General features: G+C 38.4%; 2 protein-coding genes and 1 pseudogene across 4 annotated transcripts; 2 read left to right on the forward strand and 1 right to left on the reverse strand.

Annotated features, from left to right (window-relative positions):
- The first annotated feature begins 4121 nt into the window (after positions 1 to 4121).
- On the forward strand, positions 4122 to 6858 carry LOC115664441 (B3 domain-containing transcription factor VRN1-like; annotated as a pseudogene).
- LOC115664516 (B3 domain-containing transcription factor VRN1-like) lies at positions 4640 to 19753 on the forward strand. Of its 3 annotated transcripts, XM_056305869.1 has the most exons (5): positions 4640 to 5203; positions 5324 to 5396; positions 18293 to 18722; positions 18873 to 19036; positions 19253 to 19753. In XM_056305869.1, exons 2-5 carry the CDS (start codon positions 5385 to 5387, stop codon positions 19499 to 19501), a joined length of 855 nt encoding a protein of 284 aa, XP_056161844.1. In that variant the 5' UTR covers positions 4640 to 5203; positions 5324 to 5384; the 3' UTR covers positions 19502 to 19753. The 3 variants fall into 3 exon arrangements, with proteins under 3 accessions (XP_056161844.1, XP_056161845.1, XP_056161843.1); XM_056305870.1 differs by having other exon boundaries at positions 4640 to 5396; XM_056305868.1 differs by lacking the exons at positions 4640 to 5203; positions 5324 to 5396 and adding an exon at positions 17067 to 17377 and having other exon boundaries at positions 19253 to 19750.
- Positions 8203 to 13061, reverse strand: LOC115664440 (bifunctional aspartate aminotransferase and glutamate/aspartate-prephenate aminotransferase-like). Its single transcript, XM_030586370.2, has 9 exons — positions 12839 to 13061; positions 12660 to 12753; positions 12424 to 12527; positions 9881 to 10129; positions 9674 to 9787; positions 9433 to 9516; positions 8939 to 9109; positions 8733 to 8846; positions 8203 to 8577 (listed from the first exon to the last, which is right to left on the reverse strand). Exons 1-9 carry the CDS (start codon positions 13028 to 13030, stop codon positions 8437 to 8439), a joined length of 1263 nt encoding a protein of 420 aa, XP_030442230.2. The 5' UTR covers positions 13031 to 13061; the 3' UTR covers positions 8203 to 8436.
- Positions 19754 to 21729: the final 1976 nt, after the last annotated feature.

The raw sequence follows: 21729 nt of genomic DNA on the forward strand, positions 1-21729 counted from the left end.
CATTGGGTGACGACAGATTAATTGATCAAGCATTCAGTTTCCGTTAAAACGGACTTCGTCCACCACATATCTCCTACTAGGTGACGGTAGATTAATTGATCACGCAAACACATCAATCACTCATGATCATTTCATTATCTTGCATTTTAGCTGATGCAGACATGATCCGTGCTTGCACATGACAATTTATTGCATCTTTCACATGCACAATGCCAGAATACTTCCCATGCGGCCATATGATCATGCCAAACATAATGACCACATATTAACTTGCAGAAACCATCTCTTTTGACAGTGAATAAGTTGTAATCAATCCAATTGACATTTCAATCGTAATTCTTGTCCTTTCAAATAATCAAATACGAGCAACCCAATAGAACTATCAACTGGATAACGTTCCAAGGTGAACCATCGTTTATCCACTAAAAATAACTCATTCTTATTCAAAGTAATTCCTGATTTACTTTGCAAAAATAATACTTTTCGTCAAAATCATTCATTAATTAAAACTCAATTAACTAATGAATTCTCATCCAAAATGATTAATTATTTATTGCCCAAAAACTAATTAATCATTTCCATTTCCAAAAGGAATTAATTATTTTTCTCTCACAAAATAATTAATTTCCAATTTTCGAAATTCAATTATTACTCAAAATAAATAATTAATTATCATCCCATAATAATTAATTAGTTTCCAAAAAATATATAATTCCATAAAAATAATTAACCAATTAACTTTCCACATAAATAAAAATTTCTTACTCACAAATAATTGTTCCCAATAATTTCTAAATTTATTTAATAATTATTATTTACTAGAAATAAATAATTATTAATAAATAGATAATTATCAATAATATCCAAAAATACATAATCACCATTATTTAATACAAAACCACCATTGCTTTAATTAAACCACACTTATAAGCAAATTAGCCATAGCTCAAGACTAATAGCATAATTTAACATAAACCAATTTAATTCAATAATTAGAACTAAATAGAGATTAAGTATAATTAAGCCACCACAATCACAATTAGCTATCACAATCCATTGTTTTAGTAGTATTAACAGCTAGACATACAATTTTATGAGTTTGACATTCGCTGGATCTGTAAACTCAAGGGTGCTTAAGAACTGTGCTCTGGTGATGGTGAATGAAAGTTATTGTAAAGTTTCTAGTTACTCCATCTTTAGTTGTACTTTGTTTCTCTCTCTTTAAGCATGCTTAAATTAATTTTTGGAATGGAGTATTGATCGTAGGTGCTTTTGGGATACAACCCTCCTACCATATTAAGATCGTGCATTGAAAACTATAAAAAAAATTTCAATTAATCTCTCAACAAATGACTAGGATTACTCTTCAATGGGGGACTCTAAAATTTCTTTCTTTTTTTTATACGACTTGAGATCAACATGCACTATCCTTGGATCAATGGCAAGTCTCCACAATCTCAAGGAGATCTTCACTCGTGCCACTGAATAAGTCCAAAGGGATGTTTGAGGACGGATTCGAATACATCATTGGGAGCACGAGATGGAAGCAAGGTCGCCGCTGCAGCATCACCTCCGGGGCCTCGATAATTTTCTCAAGACCCACTGGCTGGAGCAAAGACCAAGCTAGGAATGGCTTCCGCCGGTCACCCATTTGCAGACTATTCTTCTTCTCTCACCGAGAGCCCAATGCGAAGTAAAAGATATCATTGGGATGACTGAGTTCAGTTCACATTCACAGTTTGAATGAATGAGCAGGATTTTCTAGTACAAACTAAAAGTTATCCTTTCTTTTAGGGTGGGTAAGTTTCAAATTAGGAAATTAGAACTTATCCTCTTAGAAATGGTTCCCAGTTTTTGGAGTTTGAAATCTACCATGCTTGTCTTGAAACCAATCTTGAACCTATTTTATTTTTCTGGTCCGGTAGGTCTATCCAAGAACGTTTTTTTTCTTTAATTCCTTTTTCTGATTCATTTTGTACAGCAAGATAATATGAGGAAAAAAACAGTTTAAAGTAAAAGATAAACAAGGGCGAAGATGAGTCAGAACAAGCAAGGTTTGGGAGGCTCGAACGAGTGAGGGCGAGCCACAAACGAGCAAGGAGGGTGAGTCGCGAGCAAGAGAGAGTGGTACAGTGTGTGAATGAGGTTAGAGAGAATTGAAAAAGAGAGAAAAAAAAAGATGCCAAGAGAAACTAGGCTTTTTAGGCTTTATGTGTAAAATATGGGTTTTTGACCCAGTCAAGAAAAGAAAAAAGGAGAGTTGAACGGTAAAAAGAAGAGGAAAAGAGTGGAAGCTTCAGCATAAACTAAGAGCTTTCAGGGAGAGAGGAAAAAGAAAGAAAAAAAAGAAAGGAAAAGAAAAAGGAGGAGATAAAGGGAGAAGAAAGAAGCACGTTTGGGCAAAAGATAAGAAGAGAGAGGAGAGAATAAGAAAAAGAAAGGAAAGAGAGAGGGCTTCATGCATTCTCATCATGGGAGCCTCGCCAAGCCAACTCAACACCGTATCGCTTGTGTCCCTCATTTGTTCAATCGGAGTAGTTTCGCATTTAGGGCTTGAAATTCATAATTATTGGAGATTCGAGCGGCGAAGTCCAATTTTTGAATCGTTGAGCTGCGTATTTATATAGAAATGATAGTTTGTGGTATTGTGGAGCTGTAGGATCTTACAGATCTTAATTTGAGTTTACGGTTTGCCCGTAACAAAATTTTAAAGTTTCTTGCGCGCGATGATCAGTGCATGTCCAGTTAATTCGGGGCCATATTTCGTTGGTTTTTTGCTTGATTTTGGAAGGGTCAAGTAAGGGTTCTTGTAGTACGTTGAAAGAGCTTCTTTTGACTACAAGTATGTTTGGAACGAGATTCAGTGAAAAGAGTTAAGGTGTGACAAAGTTTCGCGCTCAAGCTCCGTGTAACGAACAGCTTGAATAATCGCTTTGGGGTATGCGATTCGTTAGTGCGTAGGAGTGGCATAGTATAGCCATTTCGTAGTTGAAGTCGTGCGTTATTCAATTTTAACGTTGTTTCTCACTTATTTGATAGGGTCGCGAGTTCAACGATTCGAGTAACGCTTGTTTGGTCATTGTCGTTCCGAGGTGAGTGGTGCTATCTTTTCTAAAAATTTATAAACTCATGTCTTCAAGATGATAAAGATATGATATTATGAGTTATGAATAAGCATGTTTGTTGCATAAAATTTGGTTTGAGCATCTATTACATTTTCGTATTTGTGAATGGTACGAGAATTGTTTGGTGGAAACTTGTATTTTGTTTGATGAACAAAGTTAAGAAGTATTATATACTTTGGGTTTGCAAAACCTTCTTATGAAAAGCTGTTGACTTTGAGTACGGTTTATGGAATGATATCGATTTGGGAAATGCTTTATGACATGTATTTGATGTGATTCGATTTGTAAAACCAGTTTATTGGACGAGCCTTGAAATGATTTGAGAATATTTTATTAAAAGTATTTATAGCGGATGAGTTGAATAGCGAAAGCTTTTAGTGATATATGAAATGACTTTTGAATTTGGCTTTGTAAATACGATGGAGGATGTTGTTATGGGTTGGTATTGATGCTTAATATAGCTGTGAGCCCAGTGAGGGACTTGTTGGTATACGCATACTAGTATAAAATATTCTTGTGAGTCGAGCCACCGGCTAATAATAGTTGGAGACCTAATCAAGGGAGGAATCTTGGTCGCCTTGTCATGGGGCGTTATTTGTGACCATGGCTAGATATTTGAGCTGAGTTTAGTCAATAGAGTGGACCATTGACATGTGATTTGGATTTGGTCAATGGAGGAGACTATTGACATGCAATTTGAGATTAGTCGATTGAATGGACCATTAGTGTGTAGTTAAATGAGATTAACCAATGAAATAAACCATTGATAATTGATATTATTATTGATTCATACGCTACTTTTGATATTTTGTGTATATAGTACTCTTGCTTTTGGGATTGATAAATAGTGATATCGTGTTTATAAATGTGCATAGTGAATGTTCGATCCACTTTGAAGCGATGCATTACTCACTGAGCTGTGGTTGTTCACCCCTTTATTTTCTAATTTTTTTTAGGTTCTTTCAATGAGCGATAAGTAGTATGAGAGTGATAGCGAAGATGGGACTTTTGAGAGTTGGATTTTGATGGTTTGAGGTTGTGTCTTTCGGATGGAAGGACGATCGTGTCATCCCCATTCGTAATGATTTTGGGGTGTGACATTATGTAACTGATTCCAAATTTAATTCGGTTTCTGGTGATTCTTACTCAAAATTGGAAATCAGACCGGTTTTCAGGATGATCCAATTCATTTCCTAGGTAGAACCGATTTGATTGCCCAGCCTCAGTGCAAACTACTTTAAGGCGGCGGTTTGGCTGCTCTGACCGACTGAAAAGCTAATAACAGAGTGGACAACACGACTCCTGAAGCAGGTGAGACACAGGCGACCGCATGACCTTGAAAGGAGCTTCTTTCAAGAGGATGACCTCCCGTCGTCCGAAGGGTTTTGAACCGCCCCAGTCTGTTCATTTTTTCAAGTTCATACTCTCCTCCGATGCCCTTCCTAGCAGAAAGCTTGTGAGCATACCCTCCCTCCCTCTCTCTCTCTCTCTCTCTCTCTCTCTCTCTCTCTCTCTCTCTCTCTCTCCAAGTGATTCTTGATTTTCTTTTTTATTCTTCTTTGCCCACCAGCTGCTCGATGTATTTCTTGATTGTGAAAGATCCTCCTTTCTGGCTAATTGTGTGACTGAGTTGACAGTTGTATGCGACCAAGTGAGCAAAATACATCCATGCCACGCAAGGTGTTTCACTTGCAGGAAAACTGTTCTGTTTTTCAGTTTTTAGTCTCTGGACTAGTCCTTGGATTGAAACCCGCATGACTTTGACCCATTAGAATATGTTCCTGGATTTTTTTTTCTTTTTCCTAACAATGTTGAATTTTGTTCAGGAAATGACATTAATTTACCAGAATTAATGTTGAACTGAGAAGAATTTTCTTGTGAAGTAGAGTAGAATTCATGCTATTGCTTGCTCATATGCGAATCATGTACTGAAGCTTCTTCTATGTGAATGTGAATTTGAGCAAAATGTAGGGCCGGTAATTCTTTTTCCCCCTTAGAATAATACCAGTATCCAAGCCTGCCGTGTGACTAATTCCCCGGATGCAGGCAACCCAAGTTACTCTAATTGGGTGAGGTAGGTACTTCTTATCACAATCTAATTCCCTTGTGTAACATTGAGAATTACTGAACACGGTAATTGCATTTGCATGTCACATACAAAAAGTTGTGGATGGAGTTGTAGATATTTTTGCGGGGAGCCTGAAAAGAAGTTGTAAAACTTACTTGTTCACTACCTGAATCCAAAAATTTCTGGTGACAATGTTAACTAAGGTTGTGGTTCACCATGCTATTGAGTCTACTTGCTTTGGGCAAGAACCTTAATATCATAAATTTAAGTGAAAAAATGATTGAACTATTTATTGAATCTGCTTTTCTTTCTTCTGCTCAATAGGAGATACCAAAGAAGTTTCTGCAGAGACATGGTAGTGACCTCCCTGGCTCAGTGTTTCTCAAGGTTCCAAGCAGTACAACCGTTTGGCCAGTGGAGTTGGAGTGGAGTGGTGGCATGGCTCGGCTTGGCCAAGGTTGGCAGAAGTTCACAGACCATTACTCCATTGGTTTTGGCCAATTCCTAGTTTTCAGATATGAACGGAGCTCTGTCTTCCATGTTGTGATCTTTGACACGAGTGCTTCAGAGATCGAATATCCCACCGATCCTGTGATCATGGACAAAACAGAACCAGAATGTGAACTTCCTCCGCTCAAGAAGGAAGAAACTGATGATATCTCAGCCACAATCTCAGAGGATTGTCGGCCTAGCCCAAAAATTAGGAAAAAATTAAAGTCAGCATTGGCTTCGGCTTCTCGAAAGGTGAACTCTGGTATGGGTAGTGAAAATGATGATTATTCCTATGAACACAAATTTCCCAGTAACATTTGATTCAGTTCATTGGCTCTTATCCTTTCTGAATTGTATCATCTAATTTTGGATTTTAAAATGAAATATTTTTCCTTTTATTAACTATCTACAGGCATGATCAGAAAGTGTGCAAGCAGAGCAAGCCCTGCTACGCTGGTGCTCGTAGATGTGATGTGCCATGTCCTGCTGCTCTTGAAATGGCACGTGATTTCAAATCGAAGCATCCCACGTTCATAGTCGTGGTGTACCCTAGTTGCATTGTTTCCTTAGTTCATGAAAACCTTGGAGAGTACATGTTTTGGGTTATTATTTTTCCTTATCCTCCTACTTAGAATTTTTATGCCTTGACATGATCATGGAACCAATTTACTTTGAGAATGCTAATGTCGAATATCGGTTTGTAAAACATTTACGCAGAGTGTACCAGTCAAATTTATGCGGACTTATATCAAGAGAATCGTGCAGGTCGTGACACTTAAGCACAAGAAGGATACGTGGTCGGCGAAGTTAACCAAGTTTCCGGGGGACCAAGGAAAGTTATCTCAAGGTTGGTTCGTGTTTGCAAGAGCAACTTCTCTGTGTGAAGGGGACGTCTGTGTGTTCGAACTGACTAACCAGAGTCCCACCGTGCTTGAAATCTTAATTTTCAGGAGTTCTGATTACACTTAGGAGTGGTTTATCACCACCATTATGCTTGGCATCGTTTTGGAAAATGATATCAGTTGTGTTATAAGCTGGACATACAATGGTACCAAGTTTTTCGTTCTTGTTTTTTTGTCTCTTTTTGACGAACGATGGATCTGTAAATTGAAATGTCTTACGAACTGAGCTTCAGCGATGGTGAATGAAGGTGATAGTAAAAACTTCTAGCTACTCTTATCTTCTTTAGTTGTTTCTTGTTGTTCTCTTTCTAAGTTTTGATCATACTTGAAATACAAAAAATACAATATAGTGCTTAAGGGATACAACCCTCATATCATATAAAACCATGTATTGAAAAATTACAAACTTTTCTCAATTTTTTATTTTTTGATCGCAAACTTTTCTCCATTCATCACTTTGCAAATGCCTTGGGATGACTAACGGACCTATGGCATCAATTAGTTAATCATAACCTATACTAATCCTTTTCTCATTTCTAGTGATAGATTTTGAAAGGCTTCCTCAGGGCATACCAAAGAGGTTTCTGCAAAAGCATGGAAATGACCTCTCGAGCTTAGTGTTTTCTTAAGTTTCCAGATGGTGAAATTTGGCCAGTACAGCTAGAATGGAGTGATGGCAGGCTTTTGCTTGGGGAAGGATGGCAAAAGTTCGTAGATCATTGCTCTATTGTTCCTGGTCAATCGATGCTCTTTAGATGCGAACAGAACCCCACCTTCCAAGCTGTAATTTTCGATACGAGTTCACCAGAGATTGAATATTCCACGAATCCCATAATTGGTGATAAATTGAAAGCTGAATGCAAATTTTCCCTGCCCAAGAAGGAAGAAACTGATGATATCTCGGTTAAAATCCTGGAGGATTGTCGGCTAAGCCAAGTAAAGAGTGAAAAACCGAAATGGGTTCCTGGGAAGGCGAATTCTGGTCTGGTTGGCGAAGATACTAACAATTCTCGTGAACGCATAACATTTACGCGCTCTCGATCGGGGAGGCAGATAGTTCTCAAGTTCAAACAAGAACATACCTCTGATTAGTTCTTCAAAAAATTGTGAAGGTAGTGACTGTGATCAAGCATTATCAGTTTCACTTATGTCATCTTCTTCTCTCGAGTTCTATTTTTGCAACCTTCTGAAATTCTACTTCTTGCCTTGTTTGCTCTTTGGTACTACTACAATGTCCTCAAGAAGAGATTTTGTAATTGAAAGGCGGATGTGCTGAGCTCTTATCAATCAGTTCATGTGCTCATTCATCTATGAACTTGTGGTACAGGCATACATTGTGTCATTTCAGAATATGATGGATGTTCACTATTTCACATGACCCTTATGGGTCTGGCTTGGGGTACCCAAGCCCTCTTGTTTATAGTGGTAGATCTCCATCCAAGTTAGGAATCCTCCCTAATTGACCGGTATTCCTCTCATTTGGGCAATCACCAAAATTGATTCCGTCCTGGTATTTTTCCTACCATAATAGGACTCCTTTCTATTAGGTATTCTTAATGAGCAATTATCTGGATACTTCAAATCGACTCCCGAACATGTTGGGCTGCTCCCAATAAAAACCAATGAAATAACAATTCGCATTGATATTTTCCTTTGGAATGAAATATATCGTAAATCTGCATCTAATCATTGCTCTCGTCTTTGCTGATTATGATGAACAAAACAAGGAGACAAGCACAAATAAATTACTATGACAGAGTCTATCCAAACAAATAAGTATGATAGGAAGTAGAACAGCGGCGGCTAATTGGAGTAAGGTGTCCCCAATGCTGCGGCAGCATTGTGACCATCAAACAGGGGCGGCGGGTCTCAGTGTGACAAGTGCTTTCTTAATCCTCCCAAAAGCCTCTTTTAGAGTCGCGAGGGAAGCGGCGTAAGAGATGCGGATGCAAGTGTCATCCCCAAATGCAACCCCTGGGACCAACACAACCTACACAAGATATAGCATTGACAATCTCAGCATATGAGATGTTAAAGTTTTGGTGAGGGACGACAAAGGAAGTTGGTACGAACACATCTGCAAGAGCTTTTCTTTTTCTCCTGCATCTAGAGGAAGATAAAAACAAGCACTTCAATGATGCATACCTGCGCCAAGTCAAGCAGGTAGCGGCAAAGTGACTCCGAGCCGTCGATTACACCAAAGCCTTTGACCTCAGCTCCATAGTAACAACTGAAGTCGATGAAAATATGGAAGGCTCCCTGCATATAGAAGCATGTGGAATTCGAAATTGCGATGGAAGACCAAATGAGAATCATTAGTTTGTATGCCGGGTCAATCTCTGATTTAGTACCTGAGGTTCTGAAATCTTCACACCCTCCAGTTCCCCAAAGCTTTTAACCAAGAAATCTCGCCGTTCCCTAAAATCTTTTACCATAGTTGCGACAGTTTCACCTCCAGCATAACCCATCGACAGAGCGGCAAATGCAGCCTCCTGAGCTATGCTACTGGCACCTGAAGTAAGCTGCCACAACGCAAAACAAATTCAACCAGTTGGCCAACGCTGATAGATAGTGCCAGACACAAAACTCGGGAAATTGAATCAGAAAGCAATCACTTCAACAGGTTGTTTACACATGCTGGTTTCACCTTAATAACTTGCTTCATCCAATATTTAGTGTACTTCAACATATTGGGCATCAGAAACCAATGCTTTCTCTCCCAGATATAAATTTCTTTCATTGACATAAAATTTCTTCTATACCAAGTTTAATTTCAGTCAACTCTAGGCAACCTCTGTTGAAAGCTTCATCATTTGCGCGATTAGATTTTGACGCTGCACCATACCTGGCTCTGGATCTTTGCACAAGCTGAAACGAAGTGTTTCGAACCAGCAATATAACCAAGCCTCCAGCCAGTCATTGCAAAGGCCTACAGATGTTCCAATATCTTAAAATTAGATATTTTTTAACGAGCATGAGGTAGAATATAGTCTAGCAAAGAAGCAAAACTAGTTGAAAAAGATGAATTTCATGAGATCGAAATTTAGGATGCGAATAGTTATTGAGAAGGAAAGGCTTCCAATTACCTTAGAAAACCCATTGATAGTGAGTGTCCTCTCCCACATGCCTGGCAAAGATGCAAAACTTGTATGCGTAGCTGGGGCATACGTGATGTGTTTATATGTTTCATCAGACAGTACCTGAAAAGTTTGCCATGGAATTTTTCCATAACTTGTCAAGTCAATCTGACATACATAAGGAGCAGGAAAAAAATATTAATTTGCTTCTAGTACCAGAAGCCTGGGATGCTTTGCTACGATTGCAGCGATCTGTTCGAGCAATTTTTTGGGGTAAACAGACCCTGAGGGATTTGACGGAGAACAAAGAATCAGAAGCCTTGATTTCTCAGTAAGCGTGGCTTCAAGAAGCTTATGGTCCATCAAGAAATTCTCAGAGATGCTTGTTGGAACAATTACAGGGGTGGCGTCAGCAAGCCTTGCCATTTCAGGGTAACTCACCCAACAGGGAGCTGGAATTATGACCTGGGACAAGAATCTGGTCCGTAAATACACAAGGGAAAAACACAACCATAATTAGAAGAACAGCACTTAAAGTTCCTCCAAGAAGCATTATGCAAGGAAATGTTATGCAAGTGCGAAAGTACAGGTGTAAGAAAATGAAAAAAATAACGATGCAACAAACTGATTTAACCATAGCCAAGGGTGAAAAAATTGGTTAGAATGATCAACATGATTTAAGGAGAAAGGCTGATGAAATCAATGCACTGGCCAAGACGATAGCAATGGAGAGTTTATAAGGGAAAATAATGGTGGCAAGTCCAAAATTGACAGGCAAAATACAAAGCAAAAAGCCGAGCATTGCAGAAGAATTAGAGTAACAGAATGCATGTACTTTGGATCAAACTAAATGCGTAGCTGCCTAGACTGGATGATTGAAAATGAGGGTTCTGATGCCTAACTGATACAAGATATGTATCCGCCATTTTGCTCTAACTTCACCAGAGAAATTGATAAGATTGAACTTCCACCATATTCAACTATTTAAACTTCATGGTTTACACACCTTTCTCTTACTATGAACATATAGCCATTGCCACTATCCTTTTTCATCACCTTGCATTGCAATTTAAAAAATGGAAGTATAGATTGATTCATTACTTGCAGCACCACAGCAAACGAGATCTACGCCAAGGCCCCAATTGCACATCCTTCTAGAATATAGTTTTCATCGATAAACGAAAACCCAACAACATCACAGAGTTCTCACAGAACTGCAAGGATATTAGAAGTAAACTATGCCAAATCACATGCCTAAAGCATGCAGTAGACTTCCATGTCCGGCCATTCATGACATGCTCAATCATAGGTTGAGATCTAATTATATGTCTTCAAGAGGATGTATAGGTGACAGGAGCGAGACTCAAGACAAAAAGTTTATAATCCACTATGAAAATGACATCATTAGTCCTCAAATTTTAGCAATTGTTCAATTTCATCATTGAAACTTTTTTTTGTCCATTATTGGAACTTTTAATTTGTTCAATGTGGTCCTTAAATTATTCCTAAATGTTCAATCTAGTCCTAAACCTTCAATTTTTTCAATTTAATTCCTCAACTATTAATAACAAAGCCAAATAAGCCATTCAGTAATATTCACACGTTTTCATAATTACAATATTGCTCGAATTTTATGATACCTTTTCATGTCCATCCATTTCCTTAATAAACCAAAAATATGCTATCTTTGTATTACTTTTTTTTACCTTTTTGGTATTTGTGAATATTATAATAGTTTCATTTAATTATATTTTAGTTAATGAACTCTATTATAGTAAAAGTAGAACCTCATCAATATCTCTAAATATTCTCGCTGTTTTAATTTTCAAATTCACAAATTTAACTGAATTTAGTTAAGAGAACAAGAAATACAAAAAACTTGAAAATTTTATCTATCTAAAAAACTAGTTAGGAGATTTACATTAATATAAGCATGAGTATTTATAAATAGTTAATATCATTGTTAGAATTCCTTATGAAAAAACTTTTTACTAAAACAACATGAATGTCAACTTAATATAACATGAGATTAGAGTCTATTTTTACTATCATAAAGATCAAAGTTGAAATATATCTTAATGGAACTAATGTAATATTTAGAAAAACCAAAAAGTACAAGGTTAGTAAAAAGATGGCACATTTTTTTGTTGATATAGGAAATGGATTGAAATGAAAAAAATATTAAAAAATTTGGGTAATAGTGTAATTACATAAACTTGTGAATAGTATGAAAGAATGATTTCACATTGTTGTGTAAAGTTGAGGGATTGGATTGAACAAATTGAAAGTTTACAAACTAGATTGAACATTTAGAAATTGCTCAAAAACCGCATTTGATGAATTAAAAGTCCAAAGATGACATTGCATATTGGGCCAAAGTTTAGAGACTGTTAGTGTTAATTTCACTAATTCAATTACAACATTCAATAACAAAAGTGGGGAATTATTTCTTCAGCCAGATTCATAAATAACTACTATGACTATATAGCCAAGATGTCATCACTCAAAACAACCTCACAGATGCAAAGTCAAGTCACCTATCAGAAGACTTTGCATGAAACAAGATGTGGCTTAAAGCTGCTCTCAACTGTTATTTGACTCCAACAGTTCAAATATATCTATAGATTCCTCTAATAGGCAAAATTGCCACGCTTCAACGTTTATGGCTTTTGGAATTGGAATTAAAACAGGAAATAACAGAACATGTATCATAATCAAAGAAATTTCACTGGCATGATTTTCTTAAGCAGCGGGCACACCTCATCTCCCGGAGAACAGACCGCCAAAACTGCCTGAAGAATGCTCTGTTTGGCACCATTACTAACAACAATCTGATCCGGTGTATATGAGATCCCATTCTCCTCTTACAACAGATATAGAAAGCAAAAATAAGCAAAGCAATAACCAGAAATTGTCATAACTATTGCTTAGGACTTACTGTCAACCCATTGGTCAGCCCTCTCTGATGCTAATGAACTGAGTAACAGAGAAAAACCTTTTAACTTCTGGCAGATCGCTGTGCGGAGTTCCAATGTGCCAGCATTTGGTGTATATCTTGTATAACCTTCCAAAATAGCTTTAATTCCAGCCTTAGGAACAAAAGTGAAAGAAGCTATTATCAATTCTCTCGGTCTTATAGATATCAGATGATGAAGGGACCTGAAAATTTCTTACATCTGCTATGGCAGAAGGTGTATCAAAATCAGGTTCTCCAATTGCTAAGGAAATAACAGGTACACCAGCCTTTAAGAGAGCAGTCGCCTGGTCAATGATAGCCAACGTTTTCGAAGGCTTCACAGCATTCACTCTTGGACTCAGAGTGAGGTCAACGTCCATTTGTCCTGGACCACCTTGTGCTTTCACCATTGGAGTTAGTCTAGGCGACTTGAATTCCTTAGTATTAACTACACCTCTGGCAAGTGACAAGGATCATCAGCAGTGAAACCGAATGACTCAAATACGGCAAGATGAAAGTTTTCAAGAGTAAACGTATATTCATATTTGCAGGAGGAGATCCAGAACCAACCACAATCATACAACACAAGGATCAAATCAACTTCGAAATATAACAGAAGATGATTGCGTTTCTACACAAACCCAGAATCAAAACTAGAAATATCCCAGCGAAAACGACAAGCAAAAGATGAACTAGAGGTACCTGAGGGAGAAATTGGAAGGGAAGGAAACGAACTTAGAGGCACTGCTTGTAATCGAACAGCTAAACCCAAGAGATAGCTGCTTCAGATGAGCACGAGACTGTGAAAAGCCAATGTCAGAGGGAGCACCAGCACTAGCAGCCATGGGAGAATGGTGCGTTCAGCTTGAGCTCGCTGGTGCAGTTGATGGATTTGTGTGCAAATGTGAAGGAAAAGCACCATTTTAATCATATTCGCTCATAAAGAATTTAGAGGAGTTAGTGGGAAAGCGAATCTTAAGTTTTTTACTTATAATTTGCCACCAAATTATTTACTGGATCTTTGCTGAAAATACATCCAATACTTAGTTTAGGTTATCTGTTTACCTGCTGAGCAAGTGATCAGCTTGCTCAGCAGAGGAGCTGACTTTGCAGACTATGAAATTGGGGGACTACTGTTTTGAGTTCTCAACCTTTTCAAGCGGTGGCATATTTTGAAATTATGTTTATGGATATGCACGTTTGTTTTTGTTGGGCATTGTGAAAAGTTGGGGCCCGAGGTGTTTCAGCTAATTATTTATTCATGGGATGGGCAAGCACTTAACTTCTTTTTTTCCAAGTAAAATGCATATCACAACTAGGAACCCGGCTAACCGTTCCGTCATTCCCAGAAGATTACAGTGAGCTCTTGGGCACAAGCACTCTTTTGCAGGTAATTTGAAAATGGCAAGTCCATGAATGTGCTGGGCGTCCATCGAGAAGTAGACTTGGAAAAATGTTCTATTCAAAGAAGGTTGCAAAGAATCTCCAAACAAAATTAATTAAAAAGATGATATGATAAAGTTTTAGATTGCATTTGGTTGTAGAATAGTAATAGGATATGATAAAATAGGATCAAGAATGCGGGGAATTGTTATCACTTATTTTTTGTTAGGTAAAACATTGAATATCATGTCAGATATAACTATAGAAATAAATAAAAATTATAAATCAAAAAGCTACTTAATATCATTAAAAGAAAAAGAACTAGAAATAAAAAACATAGGGAGGGAATTGTGGGTGGCTGAACAGAGCCAGCTACTATTGTCGTGATGGTTGGCTCGATGATGGTGGTTGCTCGTCTGCAGCGACCATCGTCGTGGTGGTCACATTTGTCGCGATGGTTGCAGGCCACAACTACTACTATGGGATTATATTAATGCTCCCCATCGAATGTAAGTCGCTCCCTTACATTTCCTTGATTCAACTCGGTTATTATACAATGGGCATAAATGTTATTTTGTGTCAGCCAGCTGGAGTGCCAGGTTTCGAACTATTGACTTGTGATATGATGCTATGTTAGAATTTCTAACCCTTAAGCCTAGCAGAGGAGACTATGTGTATATAAGACACATTATCACACACATTTAAGTAATGTGGAATCATACTCCGACCCTATCAATTTGCAGTCATAGATTTATGCTTGAAGGACGAGTGTGTGGCTATATTTGCCAACTAGACTCTAAGATGTACCTTAATTTCTGGTTTTTTTTATTTGTTTTGGAGCTTTATGGATTGCCTTGTTATAAGATCGCGCATTGAAAGCTATAAAAAAAAATCAATTACTCTCTCAACAAATGACTAGGATGACTCTTCTATGGGTGACTCTAAAATTTCTTGCTTTTTTTTTTCTATAGGACTTTTGAGATCAACATGCACTATCCTTGAATCAAGAGAAAAGTGTTAGAAAAGTCATAAATCTATTGTATTGGTGCCAATTTAGTTTTAAATTTTTTAAAGATGACAATTTAATCTTAAATCTTTTGACCTTGTGTCAATTCAATCTTTCCGGCCAAAATATTGCCGATAGGAATGTTGGCCGACTTACGTGGTATCGTCGGCGCTGACGTGGACAATTTTTAATAATATTTTAATAATTTTTCAATTTATTATTATTATTTATTTCTTCTTCTTTCTTCTTACTTTTTCCTGTGATCAGTGCTAGTCATAGATGATGGATGCGCGAGCTGGCCTTGATGAGGGTCAGCCTCCCCAAATTTGGCCTAGCTAGGTCAACCCTTGCTAAGCCTCACCTAGGCGAGGGCGAGCCCCGGTGAGGTTGCCCTAGCTTGGGTGAGGGCTGGCCTCACTAGATTTGGCGAGGAGAGCCTTCGCTAGGGCTTCCCTTCGCTGACGCTACCCTCGCCCAGTCAATGGTCAGCCTCACCCAAGCCAAATCTGGCGAGGCCAACCCTCGCCGGGGCTCAGCCTCACTATGGCCAAGCAAGGCCAACCCGCCCAACTATGGCCGGTGACAAGTCACCGGTAAAAGGAAGAAGAAAGGAGAGGAAAAAAGAAACAAAAAATCAAAAAAATAATTAAAATATTATTAAAAATTATTCATGTCAGCACCGACGATGCCACATAAGCTAACTAGCGTCCACATCAGCAATATCAAGCCAAAATTAGCCAAAATGACTAAATTGACACTAAGTCAAAAGGTTTATGACTAAATTGGCACAATTAAAAGGTTTATGACTAAATTGTTACCAATGCAATAGACTTGAGACTTTTTTGACATTTCCCCTTGGATCAAAGGTAAGTCTCTCTTTAGACTTGAGTAAGTCCTTAAACTGCTTTGTCTGAACTTTGGAACGTAAAATACAGAGGTATTCCCACCTTGTCGGGGAAAAAAATATACAACTTGGAACAAGGGGTGCGAGGCGAGTGGGTACCGATACGTTAAAATAAATAACGTAACCAGGCTGGGCGCCCTTACTTGAGGGACTACCGTTGGTAGCTCTCGTAGGTGCAAACACTCCTGGAGAAGGATAGGCCGGTGAAGACGACTCCAACTTCGATTAATTGTGAGCCCATGACCCTCTAACAAGCCTCAAGTTGGAAACTAAATTGACACTAGTTCACAATGTTTATGATTAAATTGACATAATTAAAAGGTTTAGGACTAAATTGTCTCAAATGCAATAGGTTTAGGGCTTTTCTAATACTTTTCTCCTTGGATCAATGGTAAGTCTCCATAATCTCAAGGAGGATCTTCGCTCCTGCCACTGAATAAGTCTGAAGGAATGTCTCAGGACGGATTTGACACAGCATTGCAAGCACGAGATGGAAGCAACATCGCCTTCGGGGCCTCAAAGATTTTCTCAAATCCCACTGGTGGGAGCAAAAATTAACCTAGGAATGGCTTCCACCCGTCACCCATTTGCAGACAATTCTTCTTCGCTCACCCAAAGCCCAATGCGAAGGAAAAGATATCACAGTTGAATGAATCATCAGGATTCTCTAGTACAAACTAGAGGTGATCAGTTTCAAGGTGGGCAAATTTCAAACTAGGAAAATGGAACCTACTCTTTTAGAACCGGTGCCCAATTTTTGGAACTTGAAATCTGCCTTGTTTGTCCTGGAACAAATCTTGGAACCTATTCTGTTTTTCTAGTTCGGTTTTAAAGTCTATATAATAACTTGTTTTCTTTTATTCCTTTTTTTGTTTTATTTTTTACAGCAAAATATATGAGTAACAAAACAGTTCAAAGTAAAAAATGAATGTGGGCGAACAAGTGAAGGCGAATCAGGAGGGGTGCAAGGCTCGAACGAGTGAGGGCAAGCCACAAGCGAGCGAGTTGCGAGTGAGAGAGAGAGCGTGTCTGGATAAAGTTAGAGAGAATGGAGAAAAAGAGGGAGATAGAAAAAACAAAAGATGCCAAAAGAAACTAGGCTTTATAGGCTTTATGTAACTAATTCTAAATTCGGTCCAGTCAGTCCGGTTTCCAAACGGTTCTTTACTCAAAATCGGAAATCAGACCGGTCCAATCCGATTCTCAAATAGAACTGATCCAATTGCTCAGCTCTAGTACAAACTGCTCTAATGCAGCTGTTTGGTTGCTCTGACCGATTAAAACGCTAATGACAGTGGATGGCACGACTCCTGAAGCAGGGGAGACAACGGCGACTGCATGACCTTGAACGGAGGTTCTTTCAAGAGGATGACTTCGCGTCGTCCGAAGGGTTTTGAACCGCCCGAGTCTCCTCATTTTTTCAAGTTCGTACTCTCCTCCGATACCCTTCAGAGCGGAAAGCTTGTGAGCATGCCCTCCCTCCCTCTCTCTCTCTCTCTCTCTCTTCTCTCTCTCTCTCTCTCCAAGTGATTCTTGATTTTCTTTTTATTCTTCTTTGCCCACCAGCTGCTCGATGTATTTCTTGACTGTGAAGGGTCCTCCTTACTGGCTAATTGTGTGACTGAGTTGACAGTTGTATGTGACCAAGTGAGCAAAATACATCCATGCAAGGTGTTTCACTTGCAGGAAAACTGTTCTGTTTTTCAGTGTAGTCTCTGGACTAGTCCTTGGATTGAAACCCGCATGACTTCGACCCATTAGAATATGTTCCTGAGTTTTTTTCTTTTTCCTAATTATGTTGAATTTCGTTCAGGAAATGACATTAATTTACCAGAACCAATGTTCAACTGAGAAGAAGTTTCTTGTGAAGGAGAATAGAATTCATGCTATTGCTTGCTCATATGCGAATCATATACTGAAGCTTCTTCTATGTGATTTTGAATTTGAGCAAAATGTAGGGCCGGTAATTCTTTTGCCCCCTTAGAGTAATACTGGTATCCAAGCCCGCAGTGTGACTAATTCCCCGGATGCAGGCAACCCAAGTTACTCTAATTGGGTGGTGTAGGTACTTCTTATCACAAGCTCATTCCCTTGTGTCACACTGAGAATTACTGAACACGGTAATTGCATTTGCATGTTGCATACAAAAAGTTGCTGATGGAGTCGTAGATATTTTTGCGGGGAGCCTGAAAAGAAGTTGTAAAACTTACTTGTTCACTACCTGAATCCAAAAATTTCTGGTGACAGTGTTAACTAAGGTTGTGGTTCACTATGTTATTGAGTCTACTTGTTTTGAGCAAGAACCTTAATATCATAAATTTAAGTGAAAAAATGATTGAACTATTTATTGAATCTGCTTTTTTTTCTTTTGCTCAATAGGAGATACCAAAGAGGTTTCTGCAGAGACATGGTAGTGACCTCCCTGGTTCAGTGTTTCTCAAGGTCCCGAGCAGCACAACAGTTTGGCCAGTGGAGTTGGAGTGGAGTGGTGGCAAGGCTCGGCTTGGCCAAGGTTGGCAGAAGTTCACAGACTATTACTCCATTGGTTTTGGCCAATTCCTAGTTTTCAGATACGAACCGAGCTCTGTCTTCCATGTCATGATCTTTGACATGAGCGCTTCAGAGATTGAATATCCCACCGATCCTGTGATTATGGACAAAACAGAACCAGAATGTGAACTTCCTCTGCTCAAGAAGGAAGAAACTGATGATATCTCGGCCAAAATCTCGGAGGATTGTCAGCCTAGCCCAAAAATTAGGAAAAAATCAAAGTCAGGATTGGCTTCGGCTTCTCGAAAGGTGAACTCTGGTATGGGTAGTGAAAATGATGATTATTCCTACGGACACCAATTTCCTAGTAACATTTGAGTCAGTTCATTGGCTCATATCCTTTCTGAATTGTATCATCTAATTTTGGATTTTAAGATGAAATATTTTTCCTTTTATTAACTATCTACAGGCATGATCAGAAAGTGTGCAAGCAGAGCAAGCCCTGCTACGCCGGTTGCTCGTAGATGTTATGTGCCATGTCCTGCTGCTCTTGAAATGGCACAAGATTTCAAATCGAAGCATCCCATGTTCATACTCGTGGTGTACCCTTGTTATCTTAAAAATTCTTGTGCGGTGAGATTCTCGGTGACCTAGTTTCATCATTGACATCTGTGTAACTCTGAGACCGCGTTGTTTCCTCAGTTCATGAAAACATTGGAGAGTACATGTTTTGGGTTATTATTTTTCCTTATCCTCCTACTTAGAATGTTTATGTTTTGACATGATCATGGAACCAATTTACTTTGAGAAGGCTAATATCGAATATCGGTTTATAAAACTCTTATGCAGAATGTACCAGTGAAATTTATGCGGACTCATATCAAGGGAAGCATGCAGGTCGTGACACTTAAGCACAAGAAGGATTTGTGGCCGGTGAAGTTGATCAAGTTTCCGAGGGACCGAGGAAAGTTATCTCAAGGTTGGATCGCGTTCGCAAGAGCAACTCTGTGTGAAGGGGATGTCTGTGTGTTCGAACTGACTAAGCAAAGTCCCACCGTGCTTGAAGTCTCCATTTTCAGGAGTTCTGATTACACTTAGAAGTGGTTTATTGCCACCATTATGCTTGGCATCATTTTGGAGAATGATATCAGTAGTGTAATCAACTAGACATACAATGTTACCAAGTTTTTTTTCCTTGTTTTTTTGTCTCTTTTTGACGACCGATGGATCTGTAAATTGAAATGTCCTAAGAACTGGGCTTTAGCGATGGTGAATGAAAGTGACTGTAAAATTTTCTAATGTGCTTTGGAACTGTGCTATGGTGATGGTGAATGAAATTGATTGTAAAGTTTCTAATTACTCTATCTTCTTCAGTTGTACATTGTTTTTCTCTCTTCAATGGATGATTAGGGCAACAAAGGGCAAAGATTTGGCGGCTAGACTCCTTAAGGTTTCCTTTCTAGCAACCATTTATGGCATATGGATGGAGTGCAACCGAAGACGGTTTCAAAACAAGTCAACTGATGTCCATATTATTTTGGCCAACGTGCGTAAAAATGTAAGAGGTAGAGCTTCACTCTACCAAAACATTAGACCTTCTCAGACAAATGTTGTATTGGCTACTATGTGGAGACTTCCTACCTCCATCTTCTCGAACTATTTGCACCATTTGTAATGCTGGGGATACCCCTAAGCTGTTGTACTTCACTCGATTTATAATACCGACATTTTATACCAAAAAAAGAAAAATATTGGAATAGAGTATGAAGTATAGTGCCTTTGGATACAACGCTCCTACCATATTAAGATCGTGCATTGAAAACTAAAAAAAAAATTTCAATTAACCTCTCAACAAATGACTAGGATGACTCTTCAATGGGAAACTTTAAATTTTTTTGCTTCATTTTTTTATAAGACTCTTGAGATCAACATACACTATCCTTGTATCAATGGTAAGTCTCCACAATCTCAAGGAGGAATTTCACTCTTGCCACTAAATAAAAGAAAAATAGGTTCTTAGATAGACCTTGAAATCGAATCGAAAAAACAGAATAGGATCAAAGATTGATTTCAGTGCAAGCAAAGTAAATTTCAGGTTCCAAAAACTGGGAACCGGTCTATGAGGGTAGGTTACAGTTTCTTAGTCTGAAACTTACCTATTTCGAAACCAATCACCTCTTGTTTGTACTAGAGAGTCTTGCTCATTCATTCAACTGTGAATGTGAACTGTGTAAGATAAATTTGTGGAAAACCATGATCCCAATAATCGGGATCGAATGCGGAAACGTGTAGCATTGTGTACTAACCTCCAACCATTAATGAAAACGAGAATAGATGCGCAAAGCTTGAACGATCGAGAATAGGCACTTCTAGCCAATTGCCCTCTCTACATTGATGGTGTGTTCTCCGATTCACAGATAATCAGAATAATCGGATATATCAGAATACCGTGAGGGTTTGGCTTAGATAACTTATTTATATTCAAATGCCCATATAAATTCTAGTAGATATAGTATTCCATCAAGACTAGTTCTAGTATATGGGCAATTTCCATAGTTATCAACAATTAGATTTAGATAATAAATATTCTAATGTGGGCAATTTTAAACTGAATGTGGGATCACATTAAAATTATTATAACAAACCGAACCCGGTCATTCGGGTGATATCTTTTCCTTTGCATTGGGCTCTCGGTGAGACATGAAGAATTATGTGCAAATGGGTGACGGGTGGAGGCCATTCCTAGGTTAGCTTTGCTCCTGCCAGTGGGTCTTGAGATTTTTCGAGGCCCCAGAGGGGATGCTCTAGTGCCGATGTTGCTTCCATCTCGTGCTTACAATGCTAAATTCGAATCCGTCCTCAAACGTTTCTTCAGACTTATTCAGTGGCAGGAGTGAAGATCCTCCTTGAGATTGTGGAGACTTACCATTGATACGATGACAGTGAATGTCGATCTCAAAATGATGAAAAAGTCGAAATCAGCATCAGCTTCGGCTTCTCAAAAGGCGAAAGCTGGTACGTTTGGTGAAGATGATTATTCGTATGAACACTGATTTCCTAGTAATATTTGAGACAGTTCATTGGCTCATATATCTCTAGGCGGCATGAAATTTTTTTCCTGTGTTTGCCATTGAACTTAAAGTGTTACACACGTCTATCTCATAAAATACTTGAAGGTTAGTGCCATAATTCTTCCCAAACTGTTTTCTTTTCTTACCATCATTCTGTCTACCAACGGGATTAATTTGAACAATGCTAAATATATTCAAATTGATATACTAATAGGATTCGGAATTTTAAATGGACCCACTAATTTAAATAATCAC

The sequence above is a fragment of the Syzygium oleosum genome, unplaced genomic scaffold (genome assembly GCF_021117445.2).
Source record: "Syzygium oleosum isolate NSW1041296 unplaced genomic scaffold, Sole_v2.1 Sole_v2.40, whole genome shotgun sequence".
Classification (NCBI taxonomy): Eukaryota; Viridiplantae; Streptophyta; class Magnoliopsida; order Myrtales; family Myrtaceae; genus Syzygium; species Syzygium oleosum.